At 42.7% G+C, this 19763-nt stretch overlaps 1 protein-coding gene across 7 annotated transcripts in view; it reads left to right on the top strand.

The window, feature by feature from the left end:
* The window catches only part of GAK (cyclin G associated kinase), a 609434-nt gene that overhangs the window by 279387 nt on the left and 310284 nt on the right, over window positions 1–19763 (top strand). For all 7 annotated transcript variants that reach the window (XM_073684854.1, XM_073684861.1, XM_073684827.1 and 4 more), the window contains one exon: window positions 8155–8204. In XM_073684854.1, the coding sequence (XP_073540955.1) occupies window positions 8155–8204 (50 nt within the window). The remainder of the gene's footprint in view (window positions 1–8154; window positions 8205–19763) is intronic.

The following is a 19763-nucleotide window of genomic DNA, read 5'->3' as shown; positions in this document are numbered from 1 at the left end:
ATAAACTTAATACGCTGATCACAGAGTTGATTCAGCTTAGAGAAGGAGAGCACTTAGATTGGAAATGTCTAGTGAACGGTAATCATGCATTCACCCATGTGTATCTTTCTGCAGGAACACAGATAATTTGCCTTGACCTTATATCAGCACCTAAGCTTCACCCACACACCCCTCTTGATGACTTCACGTGGGCCGTGTTGTGGGATCTTCTCAGCCCTTCAGTCAGGATTTTATGAAATTCCCAACATTAACAATATCTTCACTCTTGACGATCGCAGAAGTTAGAGATCGCCGTCATATTTTTTTATCGGGATTTTACCTTTTTATAGATCGTAAATATGACTTGTCTGGTGTCAGTTTTCTGACTTAATATTGATTTGGGGCTTGTAGGCAGGTGTCAGTTCTGAAAAAAAATATGCATTTTCTCCTCTGGTTAGTCCTGAAGTTGAAAATTTATGTCCCATCAGTATCGGATCTATGCAAACCCCAATGTTTCTATCTGGACCTTTATGCTGGCTACTAAAGATGTTTTCATGAAAGGAGCTCATCCTGAAGGGAGCCTACGGCCCCTCCTCTAATAAAACCAACACCAGACTTCATATCCCAGCACACAAAAGTTATGCTGCCTTAATTGTTTGTTCACCCCAGGGAGTCTGAGCTTCGAAAGGAATTTTAATTAGATTTGTCACTTTCCAACTATTCGTAATTTCCTTGGTCAACTGGAGAGACTTAAAATGTCAGATCTTTTTTTCTACTGGAAATTGTGTCAAAGGGGGGGATGCCCTTTCACTGGAAGGGTCTATGTAGCTCAATGTTTTTTTATGACAGGGGACATTGAGGTAATGGGAAATCTTATGTAGCATTGGAGGACTTTATGGGGCAATGGGTGACATTATGGGCAGTTAGTGAGGTTGTGACTGGTCTTTATGCAATGTGGTGGAGATTATAGAAAAGTGCAATTTGGGGGATACTATGGACAAGGGCAGTGTGTGTGTCTATGTGGGAGGGTGTTTTGTGCAGGAAGCACAGTCAGGCAACGTGTCAGGATTTGCTGCTGAAGACTGAGAAGAGGGAAGTCTGCAGAGACATGCTCTGGGCGTCTGTACTACATGGAGACACAAGGGATGAGAACAACTTAAATCAGAGAAGATGTCACCTATAAGATACCTGGAAGCAAACATTTATTTGTGACCCTGACTAAGTGTCTTCAGTGCTGTGGTTCCTATAAAACCTAGAGTGGTGTGCATGGAGCATGTAAGCGCATTTTCACAGTGTCCACTAAACTGACAAAAACTCAAGATATAAACATAATAAGCAAATACCCTGCAGTAAATAAATGCACAGCAATAGTGTTTGAAAATAACATAGGGTGCTTAGTTAACTTAATTTTGATAAAAAATTCAAGAAGCCATCCCACCTCGTCATGGTGACCCTATTCTGAACGGTCTTAACCTCTAATATTAAGACCTGAACTTTTGTCAAGTGACGTGCATGTGGATAATGGCAGAGTTCTCAAGTGGAGACTGGATTATCTGTCCATAAGACCACAATAAGTCGTACATAAGTCGTAGACATGGCCTTTATGAAAGAGTAACCAGAAAAAAACCCTTTACTTTACACACTCAAATTGTATGGTTCATTTTGAGTTTGCCTAAAGATATGTGGGAGACTACTCAAATGTATGGAGGTTCTTTTGTCAGGTGAGATTGAAATTAAACTTTTTTGTCCACCAAGGTATACTCTGTCTAGCGCCAATGCTGCGGAGCTCAACACCCCAAGAACACAATCCACACAGTGAAACTTGATGGTGGCAGCATCATGCTGTAGGGATGTTTTTTGGCAGCAGAGACAGGGAAAATGGTCCCCGTCAAGGGAAAGATAGATCGTGCGAAATACACGTATATTCTTGAGCAAAACATGTTTGTCAGTGTCCCTTATTCCTATCTATGTGTAATTTTATTACATCAGGAGGAAACTTTCCACCTCAGGCACTATCCGCTCGTATCACTGTGCTCCCAAAGCCTGGGAAAGACCTTTCAATATGTAGTAGTTACCGCCCTATCTCTTTAATTAATATTGACATTAACCCCTTCATAGTCGGAGCAATTTCAGTTTTCGCATTTTCATTTTTTGCTGCCCTTCTTCCCAGAGCTTTTTTATTTTTCATTCAATATGGCCATGTGAGGGCTTATTTTTTTGCTGGATGAATTGTACTTTTAAACACCATTACTGGTTTTACCATATCGCGTACTGGAAAACGGGAAAAAAATTCCAAGTGCAGTGAAACTGCAAAAAAAAAAAGCAATTCCAGTTTTTTTTTATTTTTTATACCACTTTCACTGAATGCTAAAACTAACCTGCCATTATTATCCTCCACTTCATTACGAATTTGTAGACACCAAACATGTATAGGTCCTTTTTTATTTAAGTGGTGAAAAAAAATTCAAAGTTTGCTGATAAAAAAGAAAAAGAAAAAAAAGGCGCCATTTTCCGAGACCCGTAGCGTCTCCATTTTTGGGGATCTGGGGCTGTGTGGGGGCCTATTTTTTGCTTGCCGAGCTGCCGTTTTTATTGATACCATTTTGGGGTAGATCCAATGTTTTGATCGCCCGTTATTGCATTTTATTGCAATGTTGCGACGACCAAAAAAACGTATTTCTGGCCTTTTGGAATTTTTTTCTCGTTGTGCCGTTTACCAATGGGATTAATTCTTTTTTTATATTGATAGATCGGGCGATTCTGAACACTGCGATACCAAATATGTGTATGTGGTTTTTTTTTTTTTTTTTTTTTTTTTATTTTGAATGGGGCAAAAGGGGGGTGATTTAAACTTTTCATATTTTTTTTTTTTTTTTTAAAAACTTTTTTTTTTTTTTACATTTTCTTGCTTCTACTGCATACAAGCGATGAGCAGATCGCCTGTATGCAGTAGAAATGCTCATGTGCTATGAGCGCCGACTACTAGGTGGCTCTCATAGCAATCTTTACATGACAACCACAGGGGTCTGCTGCAGACCCCGGGTTGCCATGCCCACCCATCAGTAACCCGCGATATCAGGGGTCACTGATGGCGCGGTAAGTGACGTGTTTCCGGTGCTGTTAAATGCCTCTGTCAGAGATTGACAGCTGCATTTAACTTAACAGCCGCGGGTGGATCGCGATAACACCCGCGGCTATTGCGGGCACATGTCAGCTGTAAGAAAAAGCTGACATGTGCCCGGTTCAGTGCAGGCTCGCCGCCGGAACCTGCCTTTCCGACGTGGCTTCGTACTATTACTGACCACGTCGGAAAATGGTTAAAGTGTATGCGAAAATAATTTCCAAAAGATTGTAATCTCCTGACAAATTTGATAAATCAGGATCATGTGGGATTTGTCCCGGGGCGTGAAGCGAGACACAACACCATAATGATAATTTCTTTAATAGATAGAGCTGAGCGAGGGGGTGAACCCATGTGTATCCTATCAATTGACTCAGAAAAAGCATTTGATAGGGTACACTGGGAATTTATATCTCAGACTCTTTGAAGGAATTGGTCTGAGAGAAAATATGATTCGTAGAATTACATCTTTTATATACACTTCCCTCAGCCCAAGTGAAAGTTAACGGAACCATGTTGAGCTCGTTCCCAATTCGGAATGGTTCGCGACATGGCATGCCCCCTATCTACCCTATTATACATCCTAACTATGGAATATCTAGCAACAGCAATTCGCGATAACGGCTCGATCAAAGGAGCGAAGCCCCGATCCGAGGAACATAAATTAGCATTATTTGCAGATGATATCCTTTTTTACATCACTTCCCCCATCACCAGTATACCAAATAATATTCTTGGAGCTACATAAATTTGGCACACTAATTTTAAAATGAATTCTCATAAATCTCAGATGATGAACATCTCACTACAAGCATCATTAAAGACTCAATTCAGTGCTTCCTTCCCCTTTAAATGGTGTTCTGACTCGATCAATTATTTGGGTATAAAACTAAACGCCAAAACTTCCCAACTTTTTGACGCAAACTTTAATGAAACAGAAATTGATCTGGAGAAATGGAACAATTTACAGTTATCTTGGTTCAGTAGGATCAATGCTATAAAAATGGATCTTTTGCCACGCCTGCTATACTTTTTTTTCAAACAATCCCATTATTTCTCCCTGCTTACTTTTTCTCCAGACTCAAGAAAGTGATTATCAGATTTGTTTGGTCCCATAAACGTTCACGTCTATCTTACTTTTTGTTAAGTAGATCCAAACAGAACGGCGATATGAGTCTATCAAATTGCACTCTATATAATTATGCCACTTTTGGAACATGCATTCTAAATTTATTTCATCATGGCCATAGCAAGAAGTGGGTAGGTTTAGAGAGGGATTTGTCTAGATATGAATCATTGACGGTCTTATGGACTTTGAGGCCTGCCGGAGAGGATTGGGGATTCTTCCCCTTTCTCACTAGAAACCTCATCCTTTTTGTCAGACAAGGAAATGGGTCTCTACATCAGTCATCTATTTCAGGCCCCTTAACTCCAGTTTATGATAATCCAGGTTTCCCAGCTGGCAATAATAAAACATTCTTCTTAAATAAACGTAGAGATTCACACCCTATTGTACATGACTATATAAATCAATTCGGATTGAGATCAATGCAAGACATCTACCTGGGAGAAGAGCCCCCTATGGGCTCTTGTTTTTTCTATGATCAGCTCAAAAGTTATATGAATTCAATAATGAAACAAATGGATATCCTCAGACCACCCACTCCATTTGAAACCTATGCCTATCAAAGAGCCCTCCAGACCATATCATCTCCTTACTATATAAATTATATCAAGAGGGTCAAACAACCCCACAACATTTTCCTCTGTTATTCACAAAATGGGAGAGCGACCTGGGTAGATCCCTCTCACCCGAGGACCGCTCCAAAATCCTCTTGTTTACGTTTAGGTCTTCTCTAAGCTCAGTATCACAGGAGAGAAGTTACAAGGTCCTATCAAGGTGGTACAGATGCCCTGCCAGCATACACTCTATGTACCCTACAACCCCTTACACTTGTTGGACATGTCTTGGAGATAGAGGTTCATACACACACATTTGGTGGTCATGTTCACCTACCAAGAAATGGTGGTTGGCGATATACGAATTGTATAACAAACTCTCTATACATAAAATTCATCCTTCATTAAAGCTAGCTCTACTATCATTAAGTGACCTCTCCATTTCTAGATTTTAGAAGGGTTTGCTTAGACATTTCCTCACAGCGGCCAGGAACCTAATTCCGAAATATTGAAAACCAGAAAAAATAACGCGTTTGGAATTTGGGTCCAAACTTAATATTCTATAAAGAATGTAACTTTTGATAGGTCAAATTGGTGGAAACTCAGATAAGATCTATAACACATGGGCTTCGTGGATTGGTTTTAGGGAAACGCCTGTCTTAAACATTTGGCTGAACTGATCCTTAACTTGTGAACAACGTCATACACCCCACATAGATTATATTATAACCAAATTGGCATTATAGTCAATAGAGTGGCTTGTTACACTCTCAGAGCTACAACATGAGATATATCGGAGGACAGAACTAACCCCCTAATCCCTATCCCTCTCTTCATTTCTTCCTCTCTCATACTCCTTCCTCTCTTCTTCACTCTACCTCTTTTATCTGCTTCATCTTTCTTCTATATTATTACGTAGTTATTACTTTATTACTTTATTATTGTTCGCACTCTAGTAACTTGATTATTCTTATTTACAACCTTGTATTTAATCGTACCCAATCTCAAGTGACGCATTTTGATCAAGTTTTGTATTCTCGTTCAGTAAGAATTGTTACATTGTGTAAATTGCTATTAATTTGGGATTGCTAATCATTTTATCAATAAAGTTCTGATTTCCAAAAAAAAAAAAATAATAATTTGTCAGTGATTTCAGACTTAAACAGATGTTCACCTTCCAACAGGACAATGACCCAAAGCAACACTTGAGTGTTTTAAGGGGTAACGTGTAAATGTTTTGGAGTGGCCTAGTCAAAGCCCAGACCTTAATCCAATAGAGAATCTGTGGTCGGACAGAGGAAACCATCTAATTTAAAGGCTCTAGATCAGTTTTGACTTGAGGAATGGGCTAAAATCCCAGTGGAAAGCTGAGACTTATCCAAAGCAACTTGCATCTGTAATTGCCACAAAAGGAGGCTCTACAAAGTACTGACTTTAGTGGGGGAATAGTTATGCACACTGAAGTTTTCAGTTACTTTGACCAATTTGTTATTTGCTTTACAATACAAAGAAAACAAAATGTTCAAATTTGCAAGCATGTACTTCTGGAAGCCCGATAAAAAAAACCTATGAAATCCACGTTGTGAAGTAGGAAAGCTGCCAAGGGGTTGAATACTTTCCCAAGCCACTGTATTCTGTTTCTTTATTGGTTTTCTGGAAGAGGCATGATGATTTATCACATGTGTGAATAGATTTCCCTATGATTAAGTCAAGAACAAGGGTTTTTGGAGGGCACCACTCCCATAAGTAGGGATCAACCCAAACATACAAGAAACATACTAAATACGGAAGAATAAAAGAAATATGTATACAAAGGTGATCACCTGAGTATTTTATTGCATCTTAATACAATAACACGCCACAAACTAATTAAAAACATTTAAAAAGTCCACAAATAGCCATAATTCAAGCACAAAACCAGACGCAGTCTAATAGTCCAAATAAATGGCACCAATCTAATTTCTCAGTAGTATTAAATAACAGAGACCTAGTATGTTTGCTGGTCAACACACAGAGAATCCATATATATCCATACACTTATAATGGAAAAAGCTTATAAGCAAATATAATGCAAGAGGTGTGTATAAAGTGCAAAAAATACTTTACGTAAGGTGTTAACAGTAAATGTAGCAGCTAATCAAGGTACCTTTATAATAATCTAGTGATAAGAATAGTATAACATAATAACCTATAGGGCAGGAAAACATACCTAAGCTGTATGCATTATGACTGAGTGAATCACCAGCACAACCAATACATAGCGACACAGGCAGCACGTGACCCCCGGCTGCAGCCTGCGCTGACATCTGCTGACATCACGACAAGTTGCGGCTGTAGCCGGGGGTCCCTCTAATGCGTTCCACCTGTGGCTGCTGGGTTGTGGGCAGGGTTATTCCCCTGCGTCACATCCGGCATTCACCGTGCTCTCTCCCTCTCCCCATTCATTGGGAAAGCGTGCGTTGGATGCTGGATGTGATGCAGGGGAGTAACCCCGCCCACAACCCAGCAGCCCCCACGTGGACCCCAGTGCTGAGTCACGCCTCACTTGTCATGACGTCTGCGTGGGGTCACGTGCTGCCTGTGAGCAACCACCAATAGCGCCGCTCACAGGCAGTATTAGCAGTGCAAGGTAATTAGAAAGATGGTTGTATTTATCATTAAAACAGTCATTTTTTTAAAAGTACCGGACAGCCCCTTTAACCTAAAGCTAGGTTCAGGCAAGCATATACATTTTTTGGGGGGATGAATTTCTTATTAGTGTACCCTAGTTCTCCACTTGTCATCTGCATGTCTGTTTTTAACATTCATATGACCGCCTTGTCACATCAGTTTTTATATGTCCAAAGTTAAAATAATAAGGCAAAATCCAGTTTTCTAAGTAATTATTGCATTGAATCAGTTAAAAACCATCCGGACTTAAATCGAGTTAATGAAACTAAAATTAATGCATGGTACATAGTCTTAATATTTCTGCATTTAGACTGGGGACTGAGTGGGATTTTATTTATTATTGGCCAAAGGGGTCTTGAGGGAATATCTGACAGTGCATGGTCAGTATAAACTTTCAAGCTGTGAATGGAGTAAATCATTAGGACATACTGGATAGACTCTTAACCATAGCTAGTAAAGCCAGAGGCAACCAGCACTCTAATCGCTCTTACTGGCATTATATAGAATATTTTATCTATATTTCTTAGAATGTATAGATTTTTTGGTGGTGAGGGTAAAACAGCTTCTTAAGCCCACTACCTTATTGCTAGCACCTCCACAATGTGGAAACTACAAAGTTGAATGTCTTGGAAAAAGATCTATATCTATATATATAATATAAGCGATGAAAATATTAACTGCTTTAAAACTTTTTGATTTTTCAGTTATGCAAAAGGAGATCTGGATTTATCCTACATCACCTCTAGGATAGCAGGTATGTCAAAAAGTGTCAAAATATTGAAATCTTCTTATGAAGCTTGCTAAACAGCATTCACGTGTGAGTCTGCAATCTATAAACCTTGGCGATTACTTGATATCAAAGAGGTAATGTGTTTGGCCACATATTTCCTCTGTAAAGCTAAATGAAGAGGAAGGTATGAAATATTCAGTTGCGGCCAGGCTTCCAAATGAAAAGCCATTCTTTCCAGTGGCTTTCAGCTACTAGTGCAAAGCAACTATTCAAAGCTGTCTTGTTGCAGGGCATTTTGGTGATTGAAAGGGACCTAATTTGTTAAAGGATTTTTCTCCCTTTTTTGCATGACTTGATAAATCTGGAAGTATGGAATATCAGTGCTTACATTTTTTTTTAAATCTTCATAGTCCTGCTTAACCCTTTACTGACATTGTCAGTAACAGTACGTCAATGTGCCCTGGGCCTTATGGATCAGGTGCGTACTATTACGCACAATGTGATCGCCGCCGAGTGTCCGCTTATTCTCACAGCTGACACCTGGTACTATGTGCCAGGAGCTGTCTCGCACTGTTCCCTGCACATTAACCCCCGAAATGCTGCGATCAAAGTCAATTGCAGCATTTCTGGGGGCAAGAGCTCCCCTCTTACCTTGAATCGGGACCCCGCCCATTGTTGCCATGGTGACTCGATGTTTTCATGATGACATCTGGGTCACCAAGCATCAAGAAGTTATTTGAGTAACTTGTGTCTGCAGGGCTGACAGCCTGCATAGCATAGAGATGCTGCTGCTGCATCTCTTTGCTATGCAAGCGATCAGCCTGCAAAAAATTAAAGTCAAAGTGTGTGTGGGGGGGGGGGGGAATAATTGTAAATATATATATATATATATCCAAAACAATAAAATAAAAATATAGTGTACCCATAATAATTTGTGGGTACACTATATTTTTATTTTATTTTTTTGGATAATTTTACATATTTACATATATAAATATTATTATGAACGACCTGACCGATAAAATGATTCCACTAGTTAACCCCTTTAGTGAATGCGGTAAAAAAAAACAAACAATGCTTTATCATACCGCCAAACAAAAAATGAAATAAAACGCGATCAAAAATACGAATTTAAATAAAATTGGTACCGCTGAAAACGTCATCTTGTCCCGCAAAAAAAAAAGCGGCGCAAACAAAGCCATCAGCTAAAAAATAAAAGTTATAGCTCTCAGAATAAAGGGATACAAAAAAATATTTTTTTCTATAAAATAGTTTGTGTAAAAGTGGCCAAAACACACACACACACACATATATAAATGTAGTATCGCTGTAAACCTACTGACCCGAAGAATAAAGCTGCCTTATCAATTTTACCACATGCTTAACAGCATAAAAAAAAAAAAAAAAACTATTTCTGAATTGTTGGTTTTTGTTTGTTCTGCCTCCCAAAAATCGGAATAGAAAGCGATCAAAAAATGTCATTTGCCAGAAAATGGTATCAATAAAAATGTCAACTTGTCCCGCAAAAACAAGCCCTTGCATGACTGTCAGTCGAAATATGGAAAATTTATAGTTCTCAAAATATGGCGATGCAAAAACTAGTCTTTGCAAAAAAAAAAAAAAGCCTCTTTAGTGTGTGACCATTGCAAAACATAAAAACCCGATATGAATCTGGTATCACTGTAATTGCACCGACCCGAAGAATAAAGCCGTCTAATCACTTCTACCGCAAAGGAACGGTGTCAAAATGAAACTCTAGGGTAAGGATTTTTGGATTTTTTCAAAAGTAAAGAAAAATTTATTTTGACGATATGGCGACTAGTGTTAAGTGCAAGTGCTCTCTACTTGGGTATGCACCGAGTATCGCGGGTGCTCAAATGACATGCTCGATTCTCTTCCCCATATGTTTAGTGGCTGTTAGACAGCCAAAAAAAACTTGTGGGGATTGCCTGCCAAGCATGAGCGATCCACGCACGTTTTTTTTTGGGGTATCCAACAACCGTGAAACATGCGGGTTGAGGACTCGAGCATGTCGCTCAAGCACCCACAATATATGGTGCATACTCGAGTACTTGAAGCAATCTTAAATAGCGAGCACTTGCGCTCAAGACTAATGAAAACGTATTCAATATGATGACCTAATGTTATCAAATTTTGTGTCCTACCTCTGGGTTCAAAATGTTCACTATACACCTTGATAAAATCCTTGAGGGTGTAGTTTCCAAAATGGGGTCACTTGTGGGGGGTTTCCACTGTTTAGGCGCATCAGGGGCTCTCCAAATGCGACATGGCGTCCATTCTCGATTCCAGCCAATTTTGCGTTCAAAAAGTCACACAGAGCTACTTCCCTTCTGAACCCTTCCGTGCGCCCAAACACTGTATTTTCCTCACATATGGGGTATCTGCGTACTCAGGAGAAATTGCACAACCATTTTTGAGGTACATTTTCTCCTCTTAACCTTGTGAAAATAAAAAAAAATTCGGGCTAAAAGATAATTTTTGTGGCAAAATGTTAAATTTTTTTTTATCTTCACGGCTCCATGTTAAAAACTTCTGTGAAGCACCTGGGGATTCAAGGTACTCAGCACACCTCTAGATAAGTTCCTTGAGGGGTCTAGTTTCCTAAATAAGGTCAGTTGTGGGCAGTTTCCATTGTTGAGGCACATCAGGGGCTCTCCAAATGCGACATGGCATCCGCTAATTATTCAATTTAATTTTACATTCAAAAAGTCAAATGGCGCTCCTTCCCTTCCGAGCCCTCCCATGTGCCCAAACAGTGGTTTTCCACCATGTATGGGGTATCGGCGTGCTCAGGAGAAATTGCACAACAAATTTTGGAGTCCATTTTTTCCTGTTACCCTTGCAAAAATAAAAAAAAAATTAAGTCTGAAGTAACATTTTTTTGTGAAAAAAAAAAAAAAAAGTAAAATGTTCATTGTTTTCTTCCACATTCCAAAAATTCCTGTGAAGCACCTGAAGGGTTAATAAACTTCTTGATTGTGGTTTTGAGCACCTTGAGGTGTGCAGTTTTTAGAATGGTGTCACTTTGGGGTATTTTCTCTCATAAAGGTTCCTCAAAGTCTCTTCAAATGTGATGTGGTCCCTAAAAGAAATGGATTTGTAAATTTTGTTGGAAAAATGAGAAATCACTGGTCAACTTTTAACCCTTATAACTTCCTGGCCCAAAAAAATTTGGTTCCGAAATTGTGCTGATGTAAACTAGACATGTGGGAAATGTTATTTATTAACTATTTTTTGTGACGTATCTCTCTGATTTAAGGGCATGAAAATTGAACTTTTGAAAATTGCGAAATTTTCAAAATTTTAGCCAATTTTCCGTTTTTTTTTTCACAAATAAATGGCAGTCATATCGAATAATTTTTACCACTATCATCAAGTACAATATGTCACGAAAAAACAGTCTCAGAATCAGTGGGATCCGTTGAAGCGTTCCAGAGTAATTACCTCATAAAGTGACAGTGGTCAAAATTGTAAAAATTGGCCTGGTCATTTAACGTTCAAACCACTTGAGGAGGTAATGAGGTTAAAGGGTGCCGCGGGGGCCCACCTACAAGGTGCTCTCTGTTTTACAGTTTTTTTCTCCAATCCCCTCCACGACAGCACCACTTGGAGGTTGCCTCCGCATCCTAATTAGGGACAGGAAACACAAGAGGTTAAATATCCCCTCCCCTATACTATCCGCAGTGTTTTCCTGTCCTTATAGGATGAAGAGGTTTCCTAGGGTGGCTTTGGCCGGCGAGCTGTGCTCTATTAGCTTACCTGGGCTGCAGGGATCCGAGCACCTCTGGCCTTCCTCCCCTGTTGGCTCATACTCCCTCGGGAGCTGTATCTCCTCACTCTCCTGCGCCTCCAGGTAAAGCTGAGTGGTTGGTGGACTGGGGGCCTCCCGTAGCTTCCCAGCCTTGTAGGTTTGATCCTCTGTCCTCCATGGCAGCGTCCGGCGCGCATGCAGGACGCATCGAAAGTATGCGGTGTTCGGCGGGCGACGTCACTTGCCGTTGCGTTCCACATTGGAACGCATGGGGCCGCGGCGGGAAATTCAAAATCAAAGCTGCGGTTTTTCCCTAAAAATGAAGGAAAACTTCCACCTGATTGGTGGGAGTCGGCGCTGGATCTCGGTTCCTTCTATAAAAGGCCCAGATGAGAAGACACCGATAAGGAAGGACAGAAAATATCTGTTTCTATGGAAGGTGTTGTCTCATAGCCTGCATCTGCAGAGCCCGGCGCGAACCCAGCACCAGTAAGTACTAATGGGATAGGTTATTCCCCACTCTCTTGAGCAGAATCCAAATAGTTTTTAAATAAATCTCCCCTTTTTAATTTTAGGTAGACAAGGATCCTGCACCGAAAGTGGGTGAAAATGCTACAATATGCCAATGTGCCATTTGTAGAAAAAAAGCTTACCGCAGGCTATAAGAAACCTCTGTGCCAGAGATGTATGAAGAATATTGTTAAAGAGGAACAGCCGTCCCTTATTGAAGAAGTTAGGGGAATGGTCCGGCAGGAATTACTGTCCTCACTGGCTTCCTTCTCACAGTCCTTTCAGCAAGCGAGGGCTGAAGGTCCTTCCTCGGCAAAAAAGAGGAAGTATTCAGTCAGGATACTGTGGACTCGGAGAAGAATATTTCTATGGAATAACTTGAAGAAGGTGACCGGAGTGCCAATCAGGAAAGTGAAGAGGACAAAAAGTACTATTTTTCTAAAGAGAATATGGAAGAGTTGTTATTTCAATTGAGGGACACTATGCAGGTGGAGGAAGAAAAGAAAACCCGTACAGTTCAGGATGAGATGTTTGGGGGCTTAACCCCATTAAAGCCCAGGGCGTACTAATACGTATCAATCTTTAACACGGCACCGCACCTTCGGTCACAGTGATCACGTTAAATTTACGGCGCCAACTTGCCTCAGGGTAGATGGCGCTGTCATCCCGGGGGGTGTCGCCACCCCCCCGCACCCACAATCGCTGTGTTTGGCTGTTCAATTTTGAACAGCCAATCACAGCAATTCTCACTGTTTCCGGCAATCAGATTGGACCCAAACCGCTATGATCGCCGATCACATAGATCGCACCGATCATAGCGCGGTGACCGGCTTGTGACCTGCCTGTCAATGCCCCATGACCCCCTGTGATGTGATCAGAGGCCCCAGACAGCTCTGATTGGAGCGATCGATGATGACATTGATTGCTCCAATCAGAGTACCTGAACACAGGTGACAGGGTGGTCACAGGGCGGTGTCAGCTCCCTGTGACCCCCTGTGATGTTTCCCAGGCCCCAGCCATCTCTGATTGGTGCAATGAATGTCATCATCGATTGCACCAATCAGAGTGCCTGACCGTGTGGTGACCGGCCTGTCACCACCCTATCACCCCCTGTGACTGCCCTGCAGATCCTCACACTTGGTGAGTATTTCTACAGAGCGGTCACATGCCTGATCTCTGTGCTCGGCCTTGTGGTGCCACAGCATTTGTGACACCACAAGACCTTTTCCTACCTGCTCCGGTCTTAGGGCTCCAGGCTCCGGTCACCACAATCGCCTCTCCTGCTTCTGCTACAGAAAGACATCTGACAGAGGACCACATCTGAAAGACAACTGTAAGTAGGATTTTTTTTATCCCTCCTCATCCACCACAATCCCCCTCTCCCCCCCCCCCCCTTTTCTGCCACCAAGTGCTGATCATTACTTGATCGCTCGACTTTAGTCATTTTTTGTTCGTGCTTCCTACAGCGTCCGAGCGCTTATCAGTGACCACAGATCACTGATCCGCCCTCGTGCTCGCTGTTTTACACAGCCTCGTCCTTGGAACCACATCCGCGCGCACACCCATCAGCCGCCGTGTGTTGATCGGTGACATAGTTCACCTATCCGCACTCACGCTCGCTGCTTGCACCACCTAAGGTAGTTACTTTATCTTTTTTTTTTTCTGAAAAAAACGTTAACACCAAGCCCACTGACAGACACACGCAGCACATGCATAACAAAAAAAAAAATGTCCCGCTCATCCCACACTCGCTATTTAGCGGAGGAGGTATATGCTTTTCTTGCCTCTGACATTGACAGCGAGAGTGAGGATCCCACCTATCTTTATTTTTCTTTTTCCTTGTCGTCCTCCTCAGGTGCTGCTGAACCGCCACCCAGTCGCCGCAGAAGAGAAGATGAACCAGTGCCCCCCACTACTGACCCCGTATGAACCTCGCCCCCCAAAAATTATGAGCCACTGATTCCTGATTTCGTGGCGGAATCAGGAATCAAGTTTGACACCACCGGCCTCACAGAACTAGACTTTTTCAAAGTCTTATTCTCTGAGGATTTTGTAAACCTCATGGAGGGCCAAACTAATTTGTACGCTCAAGAATTTTTGGCAGAAAAACACTCTTCATCTTTTTCTAACTAGACTCCTGTAGACGCAGTAGAAATGATAGTGAAGTTTTGAGGCCTGGTCCTTCACATGGGGATCCTTTAGAAGCCAGAAGTTCGGCACTACTGGAGTGTTGACGTTTTGTTTAACACTCCAGTGTTCCGAATGGCAATGACCCGGACACGTTTAGAGGCTATCCACAAGTGATTGCATTACAACGATAATGCACGGTGTCCTGCTTGAGATGACCTCAACTTTGATAGTCTTTTCAAAGTTCAGTTGATCATCGAGCACTTCAACATCGTTTGTTGAAGTGTATGTGCCCCAAAGGGACATCTGCATGGATGAGTCCCTAATTCATTTTAAGGGGAGGCTTGGATTCCGGCAGTACCTGCCCAGTAAAAGGGCCAGGTACAGAATTAAGCTGTATAAACTGTGTGAGATGCCTCAGGGTACACTCACAAGTTTAGCTTTTATGAAGGGAAGGACTCCCGGAATGAACCCCTTGAATGCCCCCCTGTTCTGGGAGTGAGTGGGAAAATTGTGTGGGATTTGGTGCACTCACTACTGGATAAAGGTTATCACCTCTATGTGGTTAACTTTTATACCAGCATCCCTCTTTTCAAGTCCCTCTCTTCGTAAGGTACCGCAGCCTGCGATACTGTCCACAAAAATCAGAGAGGCCTCCCGAAGACGCTAATTGGGCAGATGCTCAGAAGGGGTCGGAGTAGAGTCCAATGTATCAACCACCTGTTAGTGATCAAATAACTCTCTGATTTAAGGGGATAAAGATTGAAAGTTTGAAAATTGCAAAATTTTCACCAAATTTCTGATTTTTTTCACAAATAAATGCAAGTCATATTGAACAGTTTTTACCACGATCATGAAGTGCAATATGTCACAAAAAAAAACAATCTCAGAATCAGGGGGATCCTTTGAAGCGTTCATAAAGTGACACTGGTCAAAATGGTAAAAATTGGCCTGGTCATTAACGTGCAAACCACATTCGGAGATAAAGGGGTTAAAGGGTGATGTGTGGGCATGTTTTCACCTTGATGATCGGGCCAAATTTTACAATTTTTGAACACTGTCACTTTGAGATTATAACTCTGGAACGCTTCAACGGATCCCCCTGATTCTGAGATTGTTTTTTCGTGACATATTGTACTTCATGAAAGTGGTAAAATTTCTTCGATATCACTTGCATTTATTTGTGAAAAAAATGTGAAATTTGGTGAAAATGTTGCAATGTTCAAACTTTTAATTTTAATCCCCTTAAATCAGAGTTAATTAAAAAAACATAGTTAATAAATAACATTAATCACATGTTTACTTTACGTCCGCACAATTTTTGAAACATCATTTTTTTTTATTAGGGAGCTATAATTTTTCGGACTGACTGACCTTCATTTCTTAAAGTAATGATGGCCACTCGTTTTTCTTTACTTAGTTGCTTTTTTCTTGCCATAATACAAATTCTAACAGTCTATTCAGTAGGACTATCAGCTGTGTATCCACCAGACTTCTGCACAACACAACTGATGGTCCCAACCCCATTTATAAGGCAAGAAATCCCACTTATTAAACCTGACAGGGAACACCTGTGAAGTGAAAACCATTTCCTGTGACTACCTCTTGAAGCTCATCAAGAGAATGCCAAGAGTGTGCAAAGCAGTCATCAAAGCAAAAGGTGGCTACTTTGAAGAACCTAGAATATAAGACATTTTCAGTTTTCACACTTTTTTGTTAAGTATATAATTCCACATGTGTTAATGCATAGTTTTGATGCCTTCAGTATGAATGTATAATTTTCATAGTCATGAAAATACAGAAAAATCTTAAAATGAGAAGGTGTGTCCAAACTTTTGGTCTGTACTGTGTGTGTGTATGTATATATATATAATATAATTATTATAGTAAGGTGGTGGTGGGGGGGCTGGGGCCGGGGGAACATCTGCGCACTTACCTCCAGTCCAGGTCTTGGAATTCTGATTTAAGACCGCTGCGCCTGTCTCAGTCTGTGTGTGTTGGGCAAGGTGAGCAGACCTTGCATGTGCTGCTTAGACTCTGCAGGAGGCAGAGGAAGGCACTTTGTTTAAACAGCTGAGGCCATGCTGCATGGACTTGTTGTTTTGAGCTTTGTTCTTTTATTCCTTTTTTGTGCCAGGAAAAGGCTGTTAATTTTGTTTCCTCACTAGTGTATGGACACTAAATAAACCATCAGTTTGTTTAAACCCACGGACTGGATCACTGTGTGAACCTGTGCCTACCTCCAATGCGGCTCAGTGAGTACAAATCCCTACAATTGGTGCTAGAAGCACGGGCACAGATCCCAAGCGGCAGTGTGACTGCTACAAGAAGACTTGTATATCATGGGTGAAGTCTGCCATAAGCCAGCAAGTTTTGCCGGACAAAATGGAGGTCCTGCTTAATAATTTGTTGCTGGCACAGCAGGTGCAACAAGCGCAGCACCAGCAGCAACTTCAGCAACAGCAGACTCAGCAGACGCAGTTCCAGCAGCAGTATCTGCAGAGCCAGCAGAGCAGGCAGCAGCAACGGGAGCAGCAGCAGGAAACAAACTTCTGATGCAGCAGATCCAACAGCAGGAAAGACAAATGGAAATCTTGGCAGAGCAGATCCGTGGCAGGACGACCGCCACATCCTCAGATCCAGGTGATGACTCACACGTCAGGAATACGGTAAGAAGAGCATTACAAAAGATGACCCCGGGTGAGGACTTTGAGGCGTTCCTGACGGTCTTTGAGAGGGTGGACGAGAGGGAGAAATTGCCTTCAGAGCAGTGGGCGGAGGTACTGGCTCCATATTTAACAGGCGCCGAAGGCCTATTATGACTTGGCCTTGCAGGACGCGAAAGAGTACGCCAAGTTGAAAACTGAGATTTTGGCACGCTTGGGAGTGATTCTGACTGTCAGGTTGCAACAGGTGCCCCACTGGGCCTATTACAGTGACAAACCTCCCCGATCCCAGATGTTCGACCTCCTACACCTGGTCCAAAGTGGTTGCAACCTGAATCTTCCTCCCTAGCACAGATGGTGGAGAAGGTCGTTATAGACAGGTTTATACACTCTCTCCCGGAAGTCGGTGCAATCCTGGGTTGCCCAGGAAGGTCACCATAATGCCGATGACTTGGTGGGGTTGGTGGAAAGATACCAGGCGGTTGAGAGTTCGTTGGTAAAACAAGGGGTCGTAGCCTCTCAGTACTGGGATACCCAAAAGAAGGGAGCTAGAGCCACACCTGAGGGGCGTCCTAAAATTCAGGAGGGGTCTGAGTTGCTGCCCCAGGTCCCACCCCATAATATAGTGTGTTGGAGATGTCATACCCCTGGCCATATTGCCGCCCGGTGTCCCATAAACTCTGAGCCAATGGACTGCAACATGGGCGTTGCTCCTATTTTGCCTACCCCTCCTGCAGTGCTGTTCCTCAACATGGCGAGGGCCCTCAGGCATGCTCAGTGTCAGTAAACGGGGTACAAGTCTCTGGACTATTGGACTCAGGAAGTTTGGTGACAACCCACATCCCCTGAGGTCAATATCTGTGAGCTGGAGGTGTCAGAGGGAAACTTTGGAACTGCCCAACTCAGGGATTTAACTCTGAAAGGGGCTTTTGAAACTGTTACTGTGTTTAATGGGGTGCCTCAGGAACTGGGGGCTGACACTCGGTTCCCTCATTTTGCTGTGAATTGGGGATTTGCTGTACAGAGTAACCAAGCCAAGGGGTGAGGTAATAGAACAGTTTCTGGTGCCAGGGCCCTTTAGATGCAGGGTGTTAGACATGGCTCATTCTCATGTGTTGGGTGGTCACCTGGGTGCAGACAAGACTCAGGAACAGATCCTCCAGAGATTCTACTGGCCAGGTTGCTATAGAGAAATAGTTATTGTCTTTCCTGCCGCACATGCCAGATAACCTCCCCAGTGGCCCACTTCCGCAGTCCCCTAGTGCCCCTACCCGTCATCGAGTTTCCATTCGAACGCATAGCAATGGATCTAGTGGGGCCTCTGGTCAAGTCCTCCCGAGGGCATCAGTATATCCTGGTGGTATTAGATTATGCTACACGGTATCCGGAGGCCGTACCACTACGAAACTCCTCTGCCAGGTGTATAGCCCGGGAGTTAGTCCACATGTTTTCAAGAACGGGGTTGCCTAAGGAGATCCTAACAGACCAAGGAACTCCATTTATGTGAAAGGTCATGAGGGAATTATGCAAGACATTGCATATTGCACAACTGAGAACCTCCCGTGTACCATCCCCAGACGGACGGGACTGGTCGAGAGGTTTAACAAAACCTTGAAAGCAATGTTGAGGAAAGCAGTGGAAAAGGATGGCTGAGACTGGGACTGTCTGCTTCCTTATCTGTTCTTCGTCATCAGGGAAGTTCCCCAAGCTTCCACATGTTTCTCCCCGTTTGAACTACTCTATGGACGACACCCTCGAGGACTCCTGAATGTGGCGAAAGAGTCCTGGGAAGCTGAGACCACTCCCTATAGGAGCGTGGTGGAGCACATTGCCCAGATGCAAGAGAGGATTGCCCATGTGATGCCCATTGTGAGGGAGCACCTCAAGGCACAAGAGGCACAGTCCAGGGTGTATAATAGGTCGGCCAGGGTGAGATCGTTCAACTCAGGAGATCGAGTGCTTGTGCTAGTGCCCACAGTGGAGAGCAAGTTCATGGCCAAGTGGTAGGGCTCCTATGAGGTGGTAGAGAAAGTAGGGGAAGTTAACTATAAAATCCAGCAACCGGGGAAGAGGAAGCCCTACCAAATTTACCATGTTAACTTAATTAAGCCATGGCAAGATAGAGAGCCCGTGGAAGCTCCCTGAAAGAGATCAAGGTGGCAGAGTCACTGCCACATGCCCAAAAGCAACAGTGCAAAGAGTTGCTACAGCGAAATCAAGACCTGTTTTCGGAGTTGCCAGGACTCACTCAGGTCATAGAGCATGAGGTTCTCACAGAGCCTCATGTTCGCGTCATTCTAAAACCATACCGGATCCCCGAGGCTCGCAGAGAGGTGATCTCAAAAGAAGTGAGGCGGATGCTTAACCTGGGAGTCATTGAAGAGTCCAAAAGTGGATGGTCCAGTCCTATAGTCATAGTGCCGAAACCAGATGGAAGCTGAACGAGGTCGACCCCTACCCAATGACTAGGGTAGATGAGCTTATGGAAAGGCTAGGACCCGCTCGGTA

The sequence above is a fragment of the Phyllobates terribilis genome, unplaced genomic scaffold (genome assembly GCF_046119375.1).
Source record: "Phyllobates terribilis strain yellow unplaced genomic scaffold, ASM4611937v1 Scaffold_1__5_contigs__length_1240528914, whole genome shotgun sequence".
In the NCBI taxonomy this organism is placed as follows: domain Eukaryota; kingdom Metazoa; phylum Chordata; class Amphibia; order Anura; family Dendrobatidae; genus Phyllobates; species Phyllobates terribilis.
The sequence above is the reverse complement of the archived record's forward strand: the minus strand, read 5'-3'. Positions and strand labels throughout refer to the sequence as shown.